This window comes from Zalophus californianus, chromosome 15, assembly GCF_009762305.2.
Source record: "Zalophus californianus isolate mZalCal1 chromosome 15, mZalCal1.pri.v2, whole genome shotgun sequence".
NCBI classification, from domain to species: domain Eukaryota; kingdom Metazoa; phylum Chordata; class Mammalia; order Carnivora; family Otariidae; genus Zalophus; species Zalophus californianus.
This window is the reverse complement of record NC_045609.1, coordinates 63665679-63686366: the sequence shown is the minus strand read 5'-3', so window position 1 is coordinate 63686366 and position 20688 is coordinate 63665679. Positions and strand designations below refer to the sequence as shown.

Here is a 20688-nt window from a genome sequence, read left to right as displayed (position 1 = left end):
CTCTGTGCCCCACAGCCCTTCTCACCCTCCTGGGCATGCCTCCATGAAAGCAAAGTCCCAGGGCATAAGACATACTCCAAAATAGTCCACGGATAAAAATGTCCTTCATTCCAACTAAACCAGCAGTTCTTGATGCTCGAAGCACACTGGAATTATCTAGAAAACTGTAAAATCTAGGGCCTCACCCTAGCCAAATCTATTAACAGTCCCTGAAGTGATGCCTGGGCGTGGGTGGCCTTATAGCTCCTCACAAGTCTGAAGGGCAGCCAGAGGTCAGAATCACTGGCATAACTCCAGACCCTTTGAAAGCAGCTATGTGTATTTTCTAGAACTCAGGACAGGGAGTGGGTCAGAGTATGGAATCTAGAGTCAATCAAACCTGAGTTTAAAACTTAGGTCATCAACTTCTTAGTGGGGCAGATTTCTCAACCGCTCTCAGGCTCCGTTCCCACAGCTGCCAAATGGGGGTCATCACAGTGCCTAACTCACAAGGGTCAAAGGGCTGTTTTAAGGATTAATCATATCATGCCTATAAAGACAGTCCCAACCCCAAAATCCAGTGAGTATGTCATGGGATAGTATCAGCTCTTCCTTCATAGTCCCCCTCAGTGCCCAAAGCAAGCCAGCATGCACCCCAGTCATGGGGAGGACGCTCATGGAGCAGACAGCTCTGCTGCTCAGGATCCCCATCACCTCCCTGGAACTCCAACCCGAAATGCCATCACATGCTGCAGAGGTTATTACTGGTGCTGAGGAAGCAGTGTAAAGTGCCCCTTTCCAGCGCCAGCTGTTTCCAGAGATAATGTGAAGTCAATTTTGATTTCTTCCGCCTCTGCTGTTGTGAAGGAAAGCACAGCCAGACCTTCTCAATTGGTTATGATTCTGAAAGGAGGAGAGGAGCACTGAGCTGGGAGACTGGAACTGGGCGTGAGCAGTGGGCGTGAGCCGGCACATCCGCCTATCCCTCAGGCAGGGAGGGCTCAAAGACACCTCAGCAAGCCTCTTTCGGTTGTGAGTCTTGGAATACTAGAGGTAGAGATGAAATGAGTATGCTTACCCACACATCTTGAACAACTCTGGAATTTTTTTTTTAAATTCCTCTCACTCAAAACGCTCTGTGAAAACACACTTTAAAAACTCCTCATAGCACACATGTGCGCAGGTTGTGTGTTAAGCAGCACCCAAAAAATATATGAGATAGGGTTCCCGCTCTCCGTCCAGGGACAAGACTTGAAAACTTACCCATCACCTTCGCAGTGGGTGATGAAGCGCTGATGTTAAGTTCCAGAAATTATTTCCATACCTGGCTTTCCATCAAGAATAACTAGGAGACTTTTTTTGTTTAATACACATCCCCAAAATTCCCCAGACCTATAGAATCAGAATCTCCAGGAGGAAGTGCGGTGGGTTTCAATATTTTTCAAGGTTCCTCAAGTTATATAATGCAGACCATCCACAGATCACCTACAGAGTTTCAAGAATGGGGGGCAAAACTTGTATGTGGGAAAAAAAGGAAGTGAGATATTGGCGTGTCAGGGAAAACCTCACAGAGGAAGGAAGGTACAAGCTGAACTTTTTAAGAGGAGTAAGATTTTGGTAGGTGGAGTAGACATGCATCACGGAGAGCCAGGACATAAAGATGGGAAGGATGGTGAGCAGGAAGGGTGCTAATGTCTATATGACATTATGATCCACGCCTCTCCTTCTCTTCTCCTAACAAATTCTGTTGCGATGCCTCCTGCGTGTGGGCATGTGCTTGGAGGCGTCCGGCCGCACGCTGGCTGCCCCGGTCTGCCCAGTCCTGGCGAGGGATGCGCTGCTGGGGGCTGGGAGGGTCTGGCAGCACATCCCTCATTCGGAAAATGTGCTGTCTCCTATTCTTCCTCTGGACATTTTCACGTCTGGATGTGATTCTAGAACTGCAACCGTCTTCCCCCTGAGATGAGGAAAGCAGCCTGAGGACAAACACTCTAGATGGCAAAGCAGAAATAGTAAAAGGAGCTGGCCCTTGATGATGTCACGGCACTGGTGCACTAAACGACCTGGAAAGTACCCTACCTTTAGATGTCATCACAGGAAGCAATAAATCCCCCACGCTTTTGCGGGGCAAGACGGGGCTTTCTGTGCCTCCTGGAGCCCAAGCATCCTAACTAATACAGGCAGGTGTGATAATTTCCGTTTTAGGGGCAAGCGCCTGAGGTCTGGAGCATTTAAAACTTGTCCGAGGTCACAGAACTGACACGGTGAGAGGGACCCAGCAGCGGTAAGGGAGAAGGAGGTGGGGAGGAAGCAGACCGCTACCACACTCATCCTCTCAAAAAGTGATAGAAATTTGCACTTATTGTCAGGCATCACCACTTTGATGTGGCCTCTCCTTACTCAGAAACTTTCAAGAGCTCCCTGGTGCCTATGGGAGAAAAGCTGTACAAAGGTGTGTTTCAGCAAGTGGTGCTGAGCTTAACCGTCCACTCTTCTCTGGGGCCCAAGTACCCGCCCTAAGACTCCAGGGGGAAAATTGGCATGCAGAAGTTCATAAGCAAGCATCTGTGAGACCAAAGAGAAGTGATTGTTATAGCTGCTCCAGAGAAGAGGGGGGACAGGGAGTACTCGAAACCATTTACACTTGGCTTAGGGTCCAGCTGAGGCAAGACTGCTCCTCCAGAGAGCCACGCCACATGGCCCATTAATGCTGAGGGAGTCTTCCAGAAAAATAACTTTTTCCAACCTTGCGTCTGCGAGGCTGGTCTGCTCTGAGCTAGCGAATGAGGATGCTCCGTGATTTGGGATCATGGTGGGGCAGCTGAGACCAGGATACCAGCAGTTTATGATTCTAAGCCAGCTTTGCAGGGCTAACCTGTGTGCAAGATGCTGTTCTGACATCAACCCACTCCTCTGCAAAGGTCCAGAGCAGAGTCGGGAAAGCTTCCATGCATATCTATGCTGTCACTGCCTCCCCAGGGATGATTGAAGATGGGAGGTTCGGGCCAAAGACCACTTTGGATAATTGCATCCTATCTCTCTGCTACTCTTCTTATGTGACTGTCCGTCTTGTCTGGCCCAGGCTGACTGCTTTAATCAGTCAAGTGCCTCCCCTGTTACCATCCCCCTGACAAGCGAAAGGTACCCTATAAAAATGGGCTGCCAATAACCTCACAGGTCCCTGTGGCCAAGCCCACCTTGTACTCCGTGGCCTGCCACGTCTCCCCGCTGCTCTCAGCCCTTCTGCCTGGTCCTCCCATCTGGAGCCCTTTCCCTTTGGTCTTTAACAGACCTTCTCCAATTTCAACCCTTTCTCTCCCTGTCCAGTTGTGACTCAGATTCTTCCTTCATTTTGCTGCCTTTGGCTGCTCTAGGTCCACCTTAGCCTCGGGGGCCTTATCTATGACCACATGGCTCCCCGCTGGTCTGAAAGACTGACCTCGCCTCTTCTAATCCCGGTGCCCTGGAAACTCCAGGTTTATTGCACAAGGGCAGAGAGCGTCTCAAAGCTCCTAGCTATCAGCGTCCTCCCTAACTACGTGTCTTTCCAGGTCTGCCTGCATGATGCAGTGTCTTTCTGTGGAACTTCACAGGAAGAACACTGGGCTTGAAGCCAGAAATCTGATTTCAAAAACCACAGTTCTGCCATTAAGTACCTGTATAACCTTGAATAAGTGGCTCCCCTAACTGAGACTTGGTTTCTTTAGCAGTTTAATGAGAGGCTTGAACAAGACAAACTTTGATTTACTGACCAGCTTCATCTCCAAACAGAGCACCCAAAGTCCGAGAGAGAGAGAGAGAGAGAGAGAGAGAGAGAGCGAGAGAGCGAGGCCAAGAGTGCCCAGCTAGGCTGAGGGCCCACTGATAAATGGGCAGACACAACATGAAACTATCCCACAGGAGCCAGTTGTCTTGAAATTAGGGCAGTGATAAGAGTAATAATAAGCAGTATTTACGAACTGGGGACCAGGGCTCAGTCACTGGCAAAGCAGCTGCAAACAGTTCTCATTTAATACTTCTATCAGCTCTGACCTGGGTACGAAAATCACTCTGGTTGCAACAACAAGGAAACAAAAGCTTGGAGTATTTAATAATGTGCACAAGCCACCAGCTGCTAAGAGGTAGAGTCAGGATCTGAACAAAATGGCTCCTTGCCCGAGTGGAAGGAGATCTTCAGGAACCCGGCCAGCCCCCGCCCTGTGGGGGCTTCCAAGTGGGAATGCCGGAGCTTGGTCCTGCTGCTTGCTCTTGTGAATTACTGAATGCTAAGGCACTTTCCACAGGCTATTTACTGCCCCCATCCACCCCAGCATATCATTTGTCTTATGTTTAAGAAAACTCAGCAACCCTACACTCCTCTGACTTCTCCCCTCAGCAGAGAACATTCTTTTAGAACCTCTTAGCATGGGACCATGGCATTGTTGAACTAGAAGGAAACACATCCCTCTGCATATCTACACTCCTTTGTAGATAGCAAAGAGAGGTTCTAGAAGGTCATGGTGCCCATCTGAGCCCAGAAAGGCCAATAAAACACTGTCTTAAGACCTTGTGTTTTAAAGTTGGACAAGGTGGGTTCAAAACCTGGCTTGACCACTGTCCATCTAGGAGAACTTAGTGTTTTTGCCTCAGTGCGCTCGCCCTCTCTCTCACTCTCTCTCTCTCCCATGCCCCCCCCCCCACTGCTTCTCTCTCCCTCTCCCTCTTGCTCACTCGTAAAATAGTCATTCTCACCCCCTCCCCATGCCCTTCTCCCAAAACAGAAAGAATAACTGTGTTACCTTATATATTTGTCTGTGTGAGAAAAATGTTCACGTAAAACCATTAGCATGGCACACGGTAAGTGCTCAATAAACGTCAGCATTTTTTGTCTTTCTAATGCCCAAGTCAGACCAACACCCTGTCCCTGACGTCGAGCAGCAGGCTAAGCATCCATGGGGTGTCCGCAGGCACCCAGCACTGCTGCCGTAACTGCAGTCTCTGAGGGGCTGACCACCGGCTCCTCTCCCAGCTCAGTCCCAAAGGAGTGTCCCACTTAAACACAATGCCTGCCACTGTGGGGCTCCAGGCCTGAAGTGCCTGCATGCTTCCTGGGCCTGGCGCCACACAGCAAGGAGATCCGCAATCGTCAGGAAGGATCACCTTTACACAGCCAACAGGAAGCAATGCAACCGGATGTGCGTCTGCATAGACGGCGGTGGTGTTTCGTGGGGGTACAACGCTGGAGGGGCTGGGTGGGGCTCTGGAGTCAGGCAGCCCTGGAGCCGAATCCCAGCTCCACCTGCCTAATGGGGCTTGGGTGATAAGGGGTGGAAACTTGCTTTGCACACACTACCCAGGGCTGGCAACCATCACTTTTAATTTAGACTTCATTAAGTGAGGTAGAAACGATCAGTACATCGGTGAGAAGACACGGCAGGCAGGTGGCCAGAGAGAGAAAAAGAGGAGGGATGCAGAGGGGGAAAATTTTTGTTTTAGAAGTTGGAAGGACCTTGCCTCATGCTAGTTGGAGGAAAACAGATGCCCTTTCACAGGATAGTGAAGTCAGCTAGATGGACACGGGGTCCTCGGGGAGTGAGAAGCATCATGGAGCAGGGGACAAAGCCAAAGAGGTTCATTTAACCGGAGGAAAGGAAGGCACACTGTTAAGCACCTGTGCACGGCATGCAGATGTTATTTAATCCTTAAAACTGAATAAAATAAAATTGGGAGCCCCATTTACCAATGAGAAAATGAAGGTACAGAGAAGTGAAATGACATGTGCGAGGTCACCCAGCCAGTCAGGCTCAGGCTGTGCTGTGAAACTCCCCCTTCTGCAGTCACACTGCTTTGCTGGGCCCTAGGGAGGAGCAGGATTAGGTGGCAAGTTCCTAAACTGAACACATCTTCCTCTCTTTCGGGAAGGCAGGAGATACTCATGTGCATTTCTCGTAGCTGCTTCCCCTCTGGCTCATTTCTTTCCTCTATTTGGTCATCCTCAGACAGCCTGAGCCATTTCTCAGAGTTAGACCCGTGCTGCGCAATGGCACGGCAGACTGTCTGCATCTTCCCCCTGCTCCCCGCTCCACACGGAGCTGCCAGCGCCAAGCGAGGCCTCCATTTGTCACTGAGGTCAGCAGCTCGCTCTGCACTGCCCACTCAGACCCCCAGTGGGCAGGGACAGGGACTTCCTTGCTGCAGACCTGCCCCCGAGCCATTTGGCAGACCTGAGGATCCCAGGATGCTCGCCCCTCATCACCCGGACATGCTAACCAACCGAGTGTGCGCTGAGTACGGACGTCTGTCATTCTGACCTTGGGCCGGGAATGGGGGCCGGGCCGGGGGTGAGCCATGCATGCCAGTAGCAATCGCTCTGCTTGGTTGAGCTCACCAAGGAAGAAAAAAATCGAGTGATTTCTTTCACTGGTGGTGGTGGTAGTTGCTTTTGTTACAGAAACCTCTACCTCAGGGGCAGCAAGATCCATTTGCTGTATAACTGTGTGTCGGAACATTAGGAAGAACACATCACCCTGCACCCCAAGCTCTTTGTTAAAATTGCTCTTGCCTGTGATGCTCAGAAAATACACTCAGAGGTCTGGGGAGGGCAGGGCAAGGACGGAGAGCTGGTGTGCGATGCCTAACATGGGCACCTCACCCACCCATCAGCTCTCACCAGCCCTCTGGTACACACACAGACAGCCCTCACCCTGTCGGCCCCTGCTCAAACGTCTGCTGGGGCTCCCCATGCCCCGCCTTGAGTCCTACCTCCATCCCTGAGATTTTCGGGGGGCCTACAATATTTAATCCCACTCTGTCTCTCTCTGGACTTGCAACTGCTAAACCCGATATGTCTGTTAAAACCCCCACAGCCTGCCTCCCCTAATGGATTGTCCTTTTGCTCTCCCTTCCTTCTCCAAATTGCAAGCTTTTTTCCAAAGTCGGCCAGTTTTTGCCTCTACTCTTCACTGGTTCTGATTATGCCACAGGATGGTATCTTCCTCAAAGCTTGGTGCTTTATTAAGTCCTTCAGACCGGGGAAATAGGGTTATCTCCTGTTTTTTTAACAGCCTTTCATATGTAAAATCCCCACCATCTCCACAGGTCATCCGGGCCTGGTGTGGAAGCCCTTTTCAGCCCATCATGTTGTTTTCTCATACCCAAGCTGACCCCTCCATGCACCAGTTCAATGCCCTCTCCTTTGGGTTGAGTCCTTAGACTTTCCATTCCTATTGCTGGCTCTGCTTTCGCCTGTACCTTGCGTTAGGTGAGCACACTAGACCAAGTGGCCCCCTGCAAGGAATCCCTCCTCAGAGGCTTCAGTGAGTAACTCTGGTGGTCAGCCAGGGTCCCTGGGATAAGCCAGGCAGCAAAACAGAACCATCATTTCCCATGACTACCCGGGAACACGGGCTTTCCTTTGATCCTTAGTTCATGCCAAACCAGAGTTTGCCCAGAAGAGGAAGAGGGTTTTATTTTTCTTATTTCTTAACTCTGAACTTTGCTTAATGCTCTTTGTTGATACCTTCTGAACACACAGATGCACAAGTACACACACACAGACACATAAAATGCAAATCCAATAAAAACCAAATTTTAAAAAATAGGTAGGCAAACACAAGCCGCTAAAAGGTACAGTTAAGTGCCTAATGTTTATTGTTCCTCTTAAACGCCTGAACAATCTTACTGCAAATCATATCTTTATTAAAAAAAATATGATATACTCAGTGCAAACCCCAAAGGGCACTTTGGAAAGAAGCCAGGCTATAGGTTTATATTCTTCCCATTTTCAAATAAAATGCAAAAGAAAAAACTAGTAATCATTTTAATGAGCCTTTAAATAAATTATTGGCTAGAGCACACTGCAGTAATTTATATGGGGAACCACATACATATATTTGCTGAGAGGGACTTTGTGACTAAAGAGTGAATTTCCAAGAATTATTTTAGATTCTCTTTCCTTTAAGTGATTAGTCTGAGTTGAACCACACTTCACATCCACTCCATCCAGTCACACTTGCGAAGACAGGTGGACACCTGTAAACCAGGATCTGTCCCCTCATGCATCCACCCTCTTCTGATGTCTTAGTTCTCCTTTATTTGCATTTCTCAGCCCCCAACTGAGTTTGATGCTTTCATTCTCCGGGGGGGGGGGGGGGGGGGGTGGGTAGTTACTCTCTGGATCACTTTCTGGGTATATAAGAGGAAAAAGGTTTGGACAGGGAATCCATAAAGGAAGAAGGTTTGGTCCAAGATCTGTTCTTTTTCCTTTTTTCACTCCTTCCTTTCACACATTTTCCCATAAACACTGCTCTAGCCTCTTGGTAACTGTTAATTTATGAGGCAAGAAAAATGAGGTAGTTGTGAATTAACAAGAGTGGGGCCATTTCTCTCCAACAGCAGAATAATCCATCTCCCTCAGGCTGTCAGCAAGCTTGGTTTTAAGGGACAGGGAAGAAGACTACAGGGGGAGAAATGTGGCAGTGTGCTTCCTGGACAGGGCAGGACGTGGGGCCCTTGAAAACCCAGGGTTCTGGGGGCTGCAGCCTCTCCCCCAGGAAGCAGAGAAGCAGGCAGCCAAGCAGGGGAGGCCTGGCAGCCCCTACGGTCAGCAGGGCACAGCCAAGGAACCGGTGCACACAGGGAGGCTGATTCCAGTCTGTGATCGTAATGCCCGCTCCATCTGAGCAGATACAATCCTCTCTTCCCTTTCTGTAGCTTATTTCCTCCAAGTCAATGTTATGTTTCTCATTTTATCCTCATTTTACTCCCAACGGAGGGCATATGTAAATGATCTTTTATGCCCATTTTACAGATGGAATAACAGAGGCTTAGAGAATTTAAATGATTTTCCCAATCTCCACAGCTGAGAGAAAGGTCTAGACCAGAAACCCTAGTTCCTTCCCCAATATCTCTTCCCCAGGGGCACCAGCCCCTTGTTTCCTGGATAGCCATGTAGCCATGAGCACGGTACTCAACCATTCTGTCTTCCAACGTGCAAAAGGCAGTTTGGGTTCCAGGCCCTTAGTTTCTCAGGCAGGTTCATCTGAAATGGGATTCCAGCAGGAACTACCCTTTCGACTTTGAGACCAGAGAACTGAGAAGCTAAGGATGTTTGTATGGCCCTACAGCTACAACACACATTCAGTGAGACAGGTGAGGAGTACATGTTTCCATCTGTTCCCTACTTGCACCCACTCGCAGCCAGCGTTCACTATCAGATCCACCAGATTAGGAGTCAGTAGACCCAGTTGCAGTCCTGGTTCTGCTGCACTTGACTCCATGACCTGAGACAAGCCCCCAAGGGGCCTCTTCTGCTGAGAGCCTGCACAGACAGTCTTGGAGGGCCCTTTTCACTCTAACATGCAGTGAGTCTAAAATTAAATATGAGTAATAGCGAGTTAGGTGAGCACACTAGACCAAGTGACTATCAACAACCAAACCCGAGCAGGTCACGGACCTCTTTGCGCCAGACTTTCACCACTTGTAAATGGAAGAATGATAGGACCAATATCCCAGGGTTGCTGGCGAAGTATTAATGAGTCAATTCACGGAAAACATTTAGGGTAATTTGTGGCACATAGTTAATGCTCAAAAAAATGCTAGCTGCTCATCATTGTTATTGTGTTATCAACGCCACTGTCATTAATATCTCAGACACTTGTCACCGCTGGAAACAGAAATGAGTATCAGCCCAAGGAGGGACTTGTCTTACTTGCTCTTGGACACCGGGCTGATTATGCACATTGTGCGAAGGGAGAAAGCAGGGCCCACGGTGAGGAGATGCCCAATGGGGGATGCAGCCGAGCTGGAGCACTGCCCGCGATCACGGTCGTGTCCTCACGAACCCGGGTTGCCTGCTGGAGCACATTCATGACAACAGCTCCTCTAGTTCCCTCTCCTGCAAGAGGAGGGCATGCATGCCTGGGACAAGGACAGGGACCCTCATGTGAAGCTATGCCACCTCATGCTGCTGGAAGCCAGCCCGCAGAAGTTAAACCGGCAGAGCCAGTGGGTTACAGGAAAGCAACCACGTTCTGACCAAGGAACTGTAACTTCAGAAAAGAAGCTTCTAGCCTGGATGGAAGAGCTCAGCTGGTCAACCTGTGTCCATAAAGCCAAGAGCTATGGGGATCACACCTTCCAAGGACTACCCAAATGGCCGTGCATGGAGCCCAAAGTCCACACGTCGTCACCTAGTACGATGTAGTCCTCTGAGAGGCGCTGTCCAAATGGTGGCCATCCGGACAACCTCAGCTGGAAGGAACGTCCAAGAAGCCAAGCTTGCCATTATACAGACAGGGAAACGGAGGCTCTGAGTGGGCTCTGGCTTATTCGAGAACACACAGAACCAGGACCAGAAAGCAGAGATCTCCCTTCTATGCCTATTCTAAAGGTCTTTCCCTTCAGTGACCCCAAAGGTCCCTTTGCATAGCAGGACCTACTACACGATTCCTTGGAGTCAAATGGGAAGTCTTTGTGAGCCACATTCCACTTAGTTGATAGCCCCCACAGGCCATGAAGGCATCACTGCGGGCCCCCAGGAGGAGCACCTACTGTTATCTTTATCATGTGGCCCCCAAAGGCCACATACAAATACCAACTTTTTGGCTGGAGAACGACTTGGTACTCAGAATATGGCACAGGAAGCCACGTGGATGCAAGGGAGCGAGATGAATTTGGGACAGCCTGCCAGGCCCCACACTCCAAATCCCACATCCCAGCCCATCTCACACATTTCAAAATACAAAAGTTTCATACGGAAACATGCAGAGCAAAGCAGGAACTGACGATGGTGATGTCACAGCTGCAACCAGGCCCTCATTCCCACAGGCCCACGGTCATCGGGAGCACATTAGTAGAAGCTCCTTTCCTGAATGGCCGCCGCAGTCCCCGCCTGGCCCACATCACTCGCTGGCAGTCCCCGCCCCAGCAGACCGCGCGTCTCTAAACGCAGGAAACTCCCCTCCAAAAGACTTTGCTCAGAGCTAGACACTTAACAGATTGCTTAACAGCCTGAAATTAGCTCTCCACATTCTCCTTCTTCTCGTGATTGTTACTGCTTTGCTTCAGTGTAAGAGATTTTACGATCTGTGGATTGAAAGTGGACTCTCCCTGATCCTCCAACAATCGCAGGAGACATGGTCAGGGAACACAGGAGGCCAGTAGTTTAAAATGCTGTGTTTTGTTTCGTTTCGGGGTGTTCCCGAGTGTCACGGAGCTCAGGGTTATGCTGCTGTCTTAAGAGAACGATATGCGAATAACCCACATCTGACCACATGCACAATGCCTCTTCAACAGCCTGACAGAGGTGGCTTGCGTGTCAGAGAAATCCGACTGGTGGTTCCCACTGTATTTCTGCAGGGGAGCCTGGAAGTCATTACCCTCCTCAATGGTAAATCAATTAGAAAGGGAAGATCTAACACTCCCCTCCTCTTCCAAGAAACAGTGAATTCTCTACCACTAATGGAGAGAAAACCCCAAGCAGCAGCAGATACTATTAGGGTGCTGACTGCACCCACCCGGTCTTTGTATCCGTGCAAGGCGGCCAGCCTAGGGATCAGAGCAGACAGCATGGCCTGTGTGGTCACACAAAGATGAATGGGGGATCCTGGGCTGCTCTTGCTAGCTACTTGACAAAAAGCAAGTGGCTCAGCTGTCTGAGCCTCAGTTTCCTCACCAGTCAGATGGGAATAAAAGTACCAGGCTCAGGGGATTAGGACTGAAACTTAGAATAGGGTATAGAAGTGAATTCAGCCCAGGACTTCGGACAGGTGAGGAGCTCCATAAGAAGTAATTACCCTATTCTGGTATCAGACTGTACAGCCTCCCCACATACTGCGCGCGCGCGCGCGCGCGCGCGCGCGCACACACACACACACACACACACACACACACACACAGGCACACCCACCTCTACTCTGCAGTACTTTAGCCAACTCCCTGGCAGACCTTCCTATGCTCTCTGCCATTTCCAAAGCACTCTTTCCAAATCTGCAGGTGGCAGCCACTTTTGAGGCAGAGCAATTTGGGCATAGCATGCCTGCATTTCCCTATCCACCTAAAGAATTGTTCTCAAATAGGCACACGTAGGAGCCAAACCCCTCTCTTGTTGGGGCACAAAGCCTTCAGCATGTTTGTATTGTACAAAGCACAGATCTGCTAAATGCAAGATTAACCTTGGCGCAGGCCATTCTGCATGGACCAGAGAGGGCAAGCACTGGCTGACAGTAGCAAGTTCTAGGAACCCAGGGGCATTTGTCTCCTGCGAGCAGAAGAAGCTGTGAGAGGGAACTCAGAGCCCCCACCCCCAGCAGAGCTCCTCCTCAGGGACACAAACCTCACACACACCTGCTTCTAGAAGGAACACACTGCTCTTCATGTGCAAATTGCCAGGCTCAGACATCACCTGGGTAATGAACTATTTGGCCAATGGCTGGAGAAAGGCAAACAGGGAGGGATGTAGAATTCACATCAAATACAGTCAGGGCAGGTCAAGGTCATTAAAATATTGCTGATGCCACCACATCACAGGAGAGTCTAGAACAACTTCAACTGGAGTAGCTCCCAGCATTTCACATCAATACTCTCATTTAGGAAAGACCAGTAAATACAACTAGTGCAAATCTCAACTTCCTTTAGGGAGTCCAGCATCACTGGATGTATCCTGACAAATTTGTCATTCATTTCCCTCACCTACGTCGGGAAAGTTGTTGCAGACTCACATTTACAAGTAATACAGCCTTGGGGTAATCAACATACAGCCATTTCCTTATCTCACCTGCTTCTAATGGCTGGGAGGTTTGGAGGTTAAAGCCTTCTAATGGCTGGGAGGTTTGGAGGTTAAATGGATTAAGCTCCTAAAAGGCAGCTTAGCATAGTAGGTGCTCAATTAATGGTAAGACTGTTACTGACAGAAGGATATACACATGTTAACCCTTATACTTTCAACCCAATGGCTTATTGGCTATCTGCATTTGGGAAGATTTTATGTTGTCAAAAAAGCATTAGAAAACCAACTACTGTGGACATTGCTGCTATAAACACTGGGGTGCACGTACCCCTTCGGATCCCTACATTTGTATCTTTGTGGTAAATACCCAGTAGTGCAATTGCTGGATCGTATGGTAGCAATAGCCAAACTGTGGAAAGAGCCAAGATGTCCATCGACAGATGAATGGATAAAGAAGAGGTGGTATATATACACGATGGAATATTATGCAGCCATCAAAAGGCATGAGATCCTGCCATTTGCAACGACATGGATGGAACTGGAGGGTGTTCTGCTGAGTGAAATAAGTCAGTCAGAGAAAGACATGTATCATATGACCTCACTGATATGAGGAATTCTTAATCTCAGGAAACAAACTGAGTGTTGCTGGAGTGGTGGGGGGTGGGAGGGATTGGGTGGCTGGGTGATAGACATTGGGGAGGGTATGTGTTATGGTGAGCACTGTGGATTGTACAAGAGTGATGAATCACGGATCTGTACTTCTGAAACAAATAATGCAATATATGTTAAGAAAAAAAAAAGAAGAAGATAGCAGGAGGGGAAGAATGAAGGGGAGTAAGTCGGAAGGGGAGATGAACCATGAGAGACGATGGACTCTGAAAAACAAACTGAGGGTTCTAGAGGGGAGGGGGTGGGGGGATGGGTTAGCCTGGTGATGGGTATTAAAGAGGGCACATTCTGCGTGGAGCACTGGGTGTTATGCACAAACAATGAATCATGGAACACTACATCAAAAACTAATGATGTAATGTATGGTGATTAACATAACAATAAAAAATTATTTAAAAAAACCAACTACTATATAAATACAAGCACAATTTACTGTTTTGCCAGGGGCCACAGATCTCTGACGTTCTCACAGCCTACAAGGAAAGTAGTAGCCATTTGTTAAATAAATAACTCATTAAGTAAAAAGCAAGTGTTCCCACAAGATGAACTGAAAATCTGCTGGATTTTTCACTGGCTGTCCATGAACATGGGCAGCTACAGATAATTTGGGTGCTGTAGGATCAGAAGATCTTGCATAATGCAAGCAGAGATGAGAATCCAGAGACCACAGGTTTAAACTTTAAGACATAGATAAGAAGGAAACAAAAAAGTTGAATTACAAGTTCATTGTGATCCAGAGCACTAAGCAGTAAACAAACCAGAGTATTTTCATTTATCTCTAAATGTGATTTTGCCTATGGGGCTGGATAAGGGTAGTTCTAGTAAACTGAATATTCTGGTTAAAAGAAAAGTCACCATGTAGAGTATTTGTGAATTGTCAGCATCCAGAGGCTCAGAAGACAATCAAAAACATTTATCATAAAATGAAACAATCTAATTTCATTTTTCCTTGGATGATTCAGAAAGCACTTCAGGATCACACAGTCTCCTTATGAATTTCTACTGCTATTAAAAAAAATAAATAAAACCATGGCAATACCTGTCATTTGTCTTTCCCCAATCTGAGTAAGGAAAAAAAAACTGTCTCTGCTTTTAACTTTCTGGGAAGCAGTGACTCTTAAGTGGGAGTTAACTTGCTTTGATGGTGTTTCTCAGAGAAGACAGACAAAATAGGCTCAACTTTTGTTAAGTGGGGATTAATTCCCAGGAGGAACTGCTCCAGAGAGCCCATGGGGTGGATATCACTTGTAGGAAGGAGAAATGGAGACAGAATTTCTGTACCAGTGTTCTCTAAATCCCAGCTTTCTGTTCTTTCTGACCCTCAGCATCTGCGTTAACCAACCCTTTGTTTCTGCACTTTTTGTTTAAGACTTCATTTATTTATTTTAGAAAGAGATAGAAAGTGGGGGGGGGTGCAGAGAGAGAGAGACAAGCAGACTCTGTACTGAGTGTGGAACCTGATGTCGGGCTCAATCTCATGACCCCTGAGCTCAGGATCTGAAACCAAGAGTCAGACGCTTAACGGACTGAGCCACCTGAACAATCCTCCCGCATTTCTAATCACCTCTAGGTTATACCAAGGAGAGATAGAGAAGTCAGGGGTAGAGAAAAAGAGCAAAAGACCAAAGGAGACATCATTATTTTTTTAAAAAGGAGAATCATTATGAGTAGAAGCCCAACAGGAAACAGACATGACAGATGACCACCAAAATGGATGCCAACCAGTGTGTCCCTTTACATCCCACTTGGAAGAAAGACAGCTGACCTATCATCTACAAGAAAATATGATTAACTTTGTTGTGGTCAAAGGTCAAAGATCAGCACTGAAGGGTGTCTGCCACATGTCAAAAACCTGCTTCTCCCACAGTGCATACACCCCAAGACATGATTCCATCTGACCCCAAGTCACTTGCATAGGATGGAAAAAGCTTTATACTGAGAGTCATGAGACCAACTGGCAATGCTGCCACCAACCAGCTCAGCGACATGGGTGGATCCATCTGTCCTCTGTAGACCTCAGCTTCCTTCTTAATGAAGGGGGCAGGGCAGAGGAAAGATTGTGACAGACCATTGCTGATTGCATTCAGTCCAGGTTTATCATGGGTCCATCATGGACGTGGCACCTAAGCTTTCCTCTGGGTCCAGAAGCAACTGCCTCAAGCTTCCAAGACAGGACTAGACTGTACATTGTAAACTACTAGGCTGTGACTGTATAGGAGGAAAAGATGCAAAGTGTGGTCTGGAGCCAAGAAATCTGGACTGAGAACCAAGAGTTCTGACCTCTCACCTCCCTGGCTCTGTGGGCTTTTTTTGGCTTCTGTTTTCTCCTCTGTAAAATGAGGTTATTGGTACAGATAAAAGATTCTTAACTGAGACTCCATGGACATCCTGGGTCTGTGGGTGGGATTCCAGCTGTTGACAAGCTGCTAAAAACTGTCTTCCAGTTCTGTGGGCAGGGGCATGTTTCCTGGGAAGAGATCTAGAGCTTTACTCACTTCTGCAAAAGCACTAAAGTTCAAGAACTAATAATAACTGCTATTATAGATAAAATCTATGATCCCTTCCAGCTCTGATGTTCAACAAGTCACATGACAATACTGAAAACTATGGAGATGACAGCACTTTGGGACAAAGCAAAGAGAAACTATTCCATCCGAGTAACAGGTATCCAAACAGCCATCCTGATGATCATCCGGGTTTTGGCACTTGACTGGTGGGTATAGTCTCAGGTCTGGAGCCTCCTAGCTAGATCACTGGGCATCCATCACCAATACTAAACCAGGAGTCACCCATTCTGCTTCCTCCCTTTGCTGGGGATCAGGGGCGGCAGAGGTGGGAGTGAGAAGACAGGGGGATGTGAGCGCTCCCGCTAGGGGTCTGAGTCAAAGCTGTTCTGCTTTGAGCGGCATAAATAATCATCATCCCAGCTCGGACTCCACCAGACTGGACTCAGAGGTCAGGGACATCTGCACAGTGGGTTGAAGCTCATTCCTGCACTTATTCTCACAAAAGAAGCGGCGAGAAACCTATGGGGGAATGCAAATCAGATCACAAGAGGAAAGCTAGGGAGTGCCGTTGTCAAGACTCCGAGAAACACGAACATGGCCTTTTAGATTCCTGGTGTGTTTCTAGGGGCTAGGCTGCCTAAGTTTCTAAACAGCAACGCCTTCCTGGCTGCAGATAGATCACCCCACCCCAGAGCCCACATATTATACAGTATTTATTTTCTAAAATGGTCCATCGTTCCGTGGACTCCCAGGCCCCTCCTCCCAGCAGGCCTCCATGACCACAGTCTGGCCTTCTGTGCTTTCCTCTATATCCTGGCTGTTAAGTCAGTGAGAAAGTCAGAGAGCAGAGGGGCCAGAAGCATCCTTCCCTTGGCAGAAACAGACTCCCTGTTTACAAAGAGCTCTCTGAAAACAGACCAGCAAGAAGAGCGAGGCTGTGGAAGAACTCAACTCCAGAGACAAGCAGAGCTACTCTCCAATCACAGAACTGTTACTTACCACTGTCTGCCTTCGGGATAGAAACCTACTCTCTCTCTGACCTTGAGTTTCTTCACCTGTAAAATGGGGACAACAGTAACTTCTAGCCCACAGATTCCCTGTGAGGATAAATGAGATAAGTCATCCCTAGCACAGAGGAACACCTTACTAGGTACATCATTTTACTGTTGTTGTCAAAATTATCATTATTATTGCTACTACTAGTGTCCAGGCAGTTACAGTGACAAACAGTGTCTGTGATGTTCCTGACCTAGAAAGAAGGCCTCTCACTGACTCCATGCCTATTGGTTTTCTTCTTCTCGCCTGGCCCCTGGCAGCCCCTGCTACCCCACAGGGAGTGCTCAGGACCCCTGACCCTTAGTCTTACCTTCCTTTTGTTGGTGGGATTGACGTAGAGGTAACTGAGGACAGTCTTCAAACCTACTTTGTCATTCAGCTTCTCGTAGGTGGTGCCATAATCCGTTGATCTGCAGGTAAGAGAGAAAGGGAGGGATTGTTTTACCAAATGGGGGACTGTGTTCAGAGGGGAGCCAAGTTCTCCTTCAACGTGCACCTTTGTTCCCAAATCACAGGAGTGATTCAGAGATAAAAGGCCCCACTAATTTCGGAAGAGCAATTAGACTAGCACACCTGCTTTCTACCTAAGCTCACTCCCCTTTGCTCCCGGCCTTTCCCGGAGCCCTGACTTTTCGCCCTTTGGGAGGCTGTCTGCCTGTGAAGCTGTTGCTGGGGACTGCCTGCCTGAGGTTCAGCCAGGGGCCTCGGCGTGCTGCTGCAGAGGGAGGGACGCGAGTTCCAGCCAGGAGCTGTGCGAGAGGCCAGACTGTCTCCTGAGGTCACCGGAGTCCAGCCAACCTCACGCCACCTCCACTGGGCCCAAGGCTGGGGACCCCTGGGGTGGAAGGAAGCCCCACAGGCAGGAGCTTGGAGGGTCCAGCGGCCGTGTTGGGCCACAGCGGGGAGAGGGTGGGATGCTTTACAGAGGAACCATGGTGTGTCAGGGCCAAAAGCTGGTGCTAGGGAGTGCCGCTAACAGTTCATCACCCCAGTTATCCTGCTGGCTACCTGCTTGTCCTCTGGGCCTAACTTCCAGGGTTCTGACCTTCTACCAAAACCACAAGTCAGGACTCAGAGAGCAAAGTCAGGCGAAGCCATAGGCCCCTTCTTCTCCATCCCGCCTTTCCATGGTGGAGGAAGGAGAGCGGGTGGCTCTCAGGTAGACCCCAGCCTCGATGCCACGCTTCGTGCCTCACTCCCCAACCCCACTCCACACCCATCCCCCTCCCTTTTCAAACCAAGAGTATCATCCGCTCCACACCCCATCTTTCCCCCATTGCCTTCTTTGGCTAGATCATGAAACTTCTCCCACCCAGGCTTTAGAAAGTCCAAGGTCAGCTTAGTTTCTCTGTGGTCACCCGACCTCATGGGTGTCTGCATTCTGCCTCAGATCTCAGTGTCCGGCTCTGGCTGGGTGCTCCCCTAGTAACTAAATGCCTGCCTATTCCTACCTTTTCCCAGATTCTTCACCCACCTCCTCCCCAGAATCTGCTCCTGCCCTGGCCCATAGTTTAGTTTTACAAGCCTAGTCGCCAAAGCTTGTAGTGTGTGATGACCTTTAAGAGTTATCCCCCCTCATCTGATCGAGCAAATTCCATGTCCCCATGCCAGCTGAGATGCCCACCCTCACCTCTGTGAAGGCTCCACTAGCCCTCTTCCCAGTCACCCTCACCCCTTCTCTTCCCTGAAACAAGCTTCCCCAGCCCACAGTGCACCCAAAGCACACTGCACGTGCCTCCTTTTGGCCCTGTGATATCATCGTGATGAGTTTCTTTAAGTTCTAGTCCCCCTAGCACAACATCAGCTCCCGAAGGACAAGGGAGCTCAGAGAACACTACAGTGAGACCAAAGAACATGAACTTTGGGATGTAGCAAAATCTCTATTTCTTTTTTTTTAAGATTTTATTTATTTATTTAACAGAGAGAGAGAGAGAGAGAGAGAGAAAGCACAAGCAGGGGGAGGGGCAGAGGGACAGGGAGAAGCAGACTCCCCGCTAAGCAGGGAGCCCGATGAGGGACTCGAGCCCAGAGCTCTGGGATCATGACCTGAGCCGCAGGCAGACACTTACCAACTGTGCCACCCAGGCACCCCACAAAATCTCTATTTCATTGCTAGATCCACAGCTCTCTGGTTGCATGACCACGTGCAAGTTATTTAACCTGCTAGAGCCTCAGGTTTCTTGACTGAAAAAATCAGGGAAATTTAATCTCACAAGGTATTTATTTGTAAGGATGCAAAAATATGACACATGACAAACCTCCTGGCAGGATGTAGGTATAATGAAATGTTAAAAAATATATATACATAAAAATAAAAAGGACATTCACTTCTCCTTTCCCCAAAATGTGCAAAACCAGTCTGTACACATCATACACAATCGGCATGTTTACTGAATAAATAAACATCGGTATTTCAAATCTCTCCCTAGGCTACTGGCTCCACATGGTCAGTGTCTATGGTAACTTTTATAACCAGCCCCCCAAAATTGACTTCTTATCTTCAGTCTCCTGTCTACCTTTCAGCACAGGGAATCACTCTCAATCTTGTTTGTTGCCTTTATCTCTCCAACCCAGCTCAGTCTCCCAAGTCTTAATGATTCTATCTCCTAAATAACTTGGACCCCTGGTCTTTCCATCTTCACGCCAATGCTGTGGCTCATGCATCCCTATTTTTTGCAAGAGTCCCCCAACTGGATGCTCTTCTTCCAGTCTTCTCCCCCTCCCGCCATCCTCCATGCTGTCATCAGGCCATATTTCAACCTCTGGGTCTCTCTACCTCATCCCTCGTCGTAATTACCCACTGCCTACACACGATGAGGTTGTAGCTTCCAAGCTTTAGTCTTGTCAAATATGGCTTCAGTCTTCCCCACTAGACTCATTTCCAGCCACCTGTTCACTGCCCCTTTCTCTCCAGCCTCACCGAACTCTCCTGAATGTCCTGTGTTTTCACTGCCCTCCATTTCTACAAGTATCATTCCCTTTGTCTGAACTATCCCTGTGCTATTTCCTCTGCTTGGGACATTTCTCTCCAACCTTGACACCACCAATATCACCCTCCTGCCAGCTTCCCCACTGAGAAATTAATCATGATTTCCTTTGCATTCCCATATCACCTTGTATATATTTCTATGTTAGCATTTATCCTATTGTTTCTCATACTATTTTTATTCTGGGATCTCCTCTTTGACTATAGTTCCCTAAGGGCAAGAGCCATTTCTTCTAACAGTCCCAATGCCTTGCACTATGTCTGATGCAAAGCAAGTGCTGAATGTACTGGTTTGTGTATTATTCCACTTTGCTTTGTCTTCATTTGTAAGAATGAACGAATGGTCATTCATGTTCTTGGCTGGTCAAGTTCTTGATCAGCTGCTAATGTCTAGTGGCCATTCAACACATAGTCACACCTAGGAAACACACCTCATCTAGTTGGATGCTGGCACACGTGGAAAGGTCTAGCAGCATTTGGTGCCAGGGAAGGATCTGCGGTTCACTCACACTAGCATCAGGGTTAAGTGACCAATCACCCCAAGCTCCTATCCTCTCCAGGGCAGGGAAGGAGAAAGCCTAATCTCTAGAGGCAGTTGCATACTTTTATTAGTCCAAATAAGATGTTTTATAGGATGAATCACTTCTTGGTTCTGCACTGTTGAAGACATAAAGATAGCATGGTGTGGAGAAAGAACATTGAACCTGGAGTCTAGAAATCCAGACTCTGAAACATACACAAAGTGCTACCCTGGACAAGCCAATTCCTTACACCTGTTAAAGAAA

General features: G+C 48.3%; 1 protein-coding gene across 2 annotated transcripts in view; it reads right to left on the bottom strand.

Moving 5' to 3' along the window:
• SORCS3 (sortilin related VPS10 domain containing receptor 3) overlaps positions 1 to 20688 on the bottom strand; it is a 633396-nt gene that overhangs the window by 339745 nt on the left and 272963 nt on the right. For both annotated transcript variants that reach the window (XM_027597074.2, XM_035724341.1), the window contains exon 3: positions 17228 to 17327. In XM_027597074.2, coding sequence (XP_027452875.1) covers positions 17228 to 17327 — 100 coding nt within the window. The remainder of the gene's footprint in view (positions 1 to 17227; positions 17328 to 20688) is intronic.